General features: G+C 56.4%; 1 protein-coding gene across 1 annotated transcript in view; it reads left to right on the forward strand.

Moving 5' to 3' along the window:
- Window positions 1-370: 370 nt before the first annotated feature.
- The window catches only part of LMTK3 (lemur tyrosine kinase 3), a 21,372-nt gene continuing 18,976 nt past the window's right edge, over window positions 371-2,766 (forward strand). Inside the window, exons 1-2 of the mRNA XM_023507900.1 lie at window positions 371-480; window positions 2,277-2,389. Of these exons, the coding sequence (XP_023363668.1) occupies window positions 371-480; window positions 2,277-2,389 (223 nt within the window). The remainder of the gene's footprint in view (window positions 481-2,276; window positions 2,390-2,766) is intronic.

Below are 2,766 nucleotides of genomic sequence, written 5' to 3' on the forward strand. Positions count from 1 at the left end.
CTCAGCCCCGCGCTCCCCTACGAATTCCATTTCCTTCACCTTGCAGCCAAGGCCGAACACCCCCTCCCTCCCGAGATGAATCTGCCTCAGTTTCTCCAGTGGGGCATCCGCAGAGGAAGCCCCTTTCCCTCCCCAGGAGGCCCCCAGATGAGGAGTACTGCACTCTGCGGGGGTTTGCGAACTGCCAGTCCCGAGTGCGCCACGGCTGCGCGTTTTAGTGGAAAGCTTTGGGCTCCTGCTGGGGGTGGGGAACCACGCTGGGGCGGGGGTGTCTGGGCCGCCTGCGCCGTGTGTTGCTGAGGCTGCGTCTGGGGTGCGCAGCTCCGGCCCAGCCTCACCCGGGGGGAAGCATCGCAGGTGCTCACGCGCGATGGAGGCGTCAGCGTCGAGGGTGGGAGTCCGCGCTGCCGGGTGTGTCTGCAGCTCGGGGCGCTGTAGGGTGGGATGTGACCCCAAGACCGCGGCGGCCTGGCACGTGATGTATGTGTGTCCTTGTCTAATGTGTCGGTGTCGCTGACTGACCAAGTTCCAGTCCCGGCTCTGCCACTTCCCAGCTGTGTGCCTTGGGGCAGGTGACTGCCCCTCTCTGTGCCTCAGTTGCCTCATGTGTACAAAGGGCATGATAAAAAGTCTGTCTCAGAGGGCTGTTGTGAGTATTAAAAGGTAACATTGTACGTGTAAAGCGTTGAGAACGATGATTGGCACAAAGTAAATACTCATAAGAATAAATAAATTAAATAAACTATGATTATGTATCTTTTGTATGAGGCAAGTGCTTGTGATTGTGTAATGTCTGTGTAACCTCACAAGAAATGTGGGTGTTTGTGATGCGTGGGTCTGTGTGTGTCTTTGTGTGTGTAGTGTGTGTCTGAATCTTTGTGTGTTATATGTGCCTGTGTGTGTTTATGTATGTGATGTCTGACTATGGTGGGGTTATATATCTTTGTAAACTTGTGTGAAACGTGTATATATTTGTGATGTGTATATCTTTGTGTGTCTGTGTATTTGATTTGTGTGACTGTGTCGGTGTTGTGTGTATATTCTTGTATACGAGTGTGACTGTATATCTGTATGTGATATGTGTATGTGTATATCAGTGTGTGATGTATTTATGTGTGTTTTTGCACATGATTTGTGTAGCACTGTATGTATGACTCATGTGTTCCCATGTGCATGGAATGTATCTACATGGGTAAAGTGTGTGTCTGAGTGATATATTTTCTGCCCTTATGCATGTGAGATTTATGCGTGTTTCTATGTATTTGTGTATGTGATGTGCCTGTGTCTACAGATCTGTTGTGTCTGTATATTGGTGTATGTGATGTGTGTCTCTGTGCAAATGATGTCTCGGCATATCTATGTGATGTGCATGTATGTGACACTTGTGTCTTTGTTGACCATTTGTCTATGTATGGGCTGTGTTCTTGACTACACATCTCGGTATGACACCAGGGTGTCCGCGTAGATCTGAGCCTGTGGTCTGTGTGCCTATGGATTTGGGGCTTTACCTTGTCTCTAGCGTGTATGGGTCTTTGTGATGTTTTGACGTTCCTGCGTGGCCGAGTGCATCTGCTGCTAGCCGACCTGCCTGAGCGTTTCCAGTGCTGCGTCCCTGCGTCTTTGTGTGTGACGTGTACGTGTCCCCGTCTGCTGATGGCTGTCCACCTTTGTATGTTATGTGCTTGTCTATGAGGGTCCCTGCGACGTGTGTGAGCTGTGTGTGGACTGCGTGTGCTGACATCTGCATCTAGCATGTAGCACACGTGTCCATGCGGGTGGCATGTCGCAGCGGTGTCCAGGGCAGACACCGTGTGCCCTAACCCCGCCCCCCCCAGTGTGTACCCGTCCCTGTCTGTTCCTCCCCCTCCCCTCCCTTCCCCTCCCTCCTGGCAGCCAATGCTACGGGGGAGCCAGTTGCCATGACGACACTCCATCCTCCCTCCATCCTTCCTCCTCCCACCCTTCCTCTGACAGGCTCTCTGCTCCCCCAATCCCGGCCGCCCTTGGGGGCGGGGCCCTCTTTTTTGCCCCCCCTTCTACCCTCTCCCCCCCCCACCCCAGCAACCCCAGCTCCCCAGCTCCTCTCTTCTGTCCGCCTCTCCATCCCTTCATCTGTCTGTCCCTTCAAAGAGGGGGAGGGGGGTACCTGAACCAGTTAGCAGCCCCTCCCTCCCCCTGTCCTGCGTCTCCTGCCCCTCTCCTGGGCCGGGAGGAGGCCAGGGTCGCGCGGGTCCCCATGGCTGGGGGCTGAGGGCCCGCCCCCCCCTCCTCCCCAGCCGCCACCACCTTCACCTCCCTTCCATCCTCGACAAGATGCCTGCTCCCGGCGCTCTCATCCTTCTTGCGGCTGTCTCCGCCTCCGGCTGCCTGGCCTCCCCGGCCCACCCCGGTGAGTCTGTCCGGTCATCTGTCTGTCCAGCGGCCCCCGCCCCCACCGCAGCCTCGCTGCCTGTCCAGGGTCTGCCTGCGGGGCTCCTACTCCGTCACCTGGGTGCGCGTCTTCCCGCAGCCGAGCAGGGCCTGGGGAGCCGCGGGGATGCTGCCTCTGTCAGCAGGGCCTGTGGGAGGGAGGCTGGAGGCTGGGAGGGGAGGGGGGTCTATTTGGGCAACATGTGTATATGTGTGCACGCATGTGTGCGTGCAGGTGTGTGCTGGGAACCGGGGAAAGACAGGGCCTCTGAGAGAATTGGGGCCAGAGGACAGGAATACTATTTCTAAGGGGGACACAACACAGGAGGCTTCAAGGGAGATCCAGGGCTTGCGGAG

Source organism: Otolemur garnettii, unplaced genomic scaffold, assembly GCF_000181295.1.
Source record: "Otolemur garnettii isolate 467f Iridium unplaced genomic scaffold, OtoGar3 scaffold00211, whole genome shotgun sequence".
Lineage (NCBI taxonomy): Eukaryota > Metazoa > Chordata > Mammalia > Primates > Galagidae > Otolemur > Otolemur garnettii.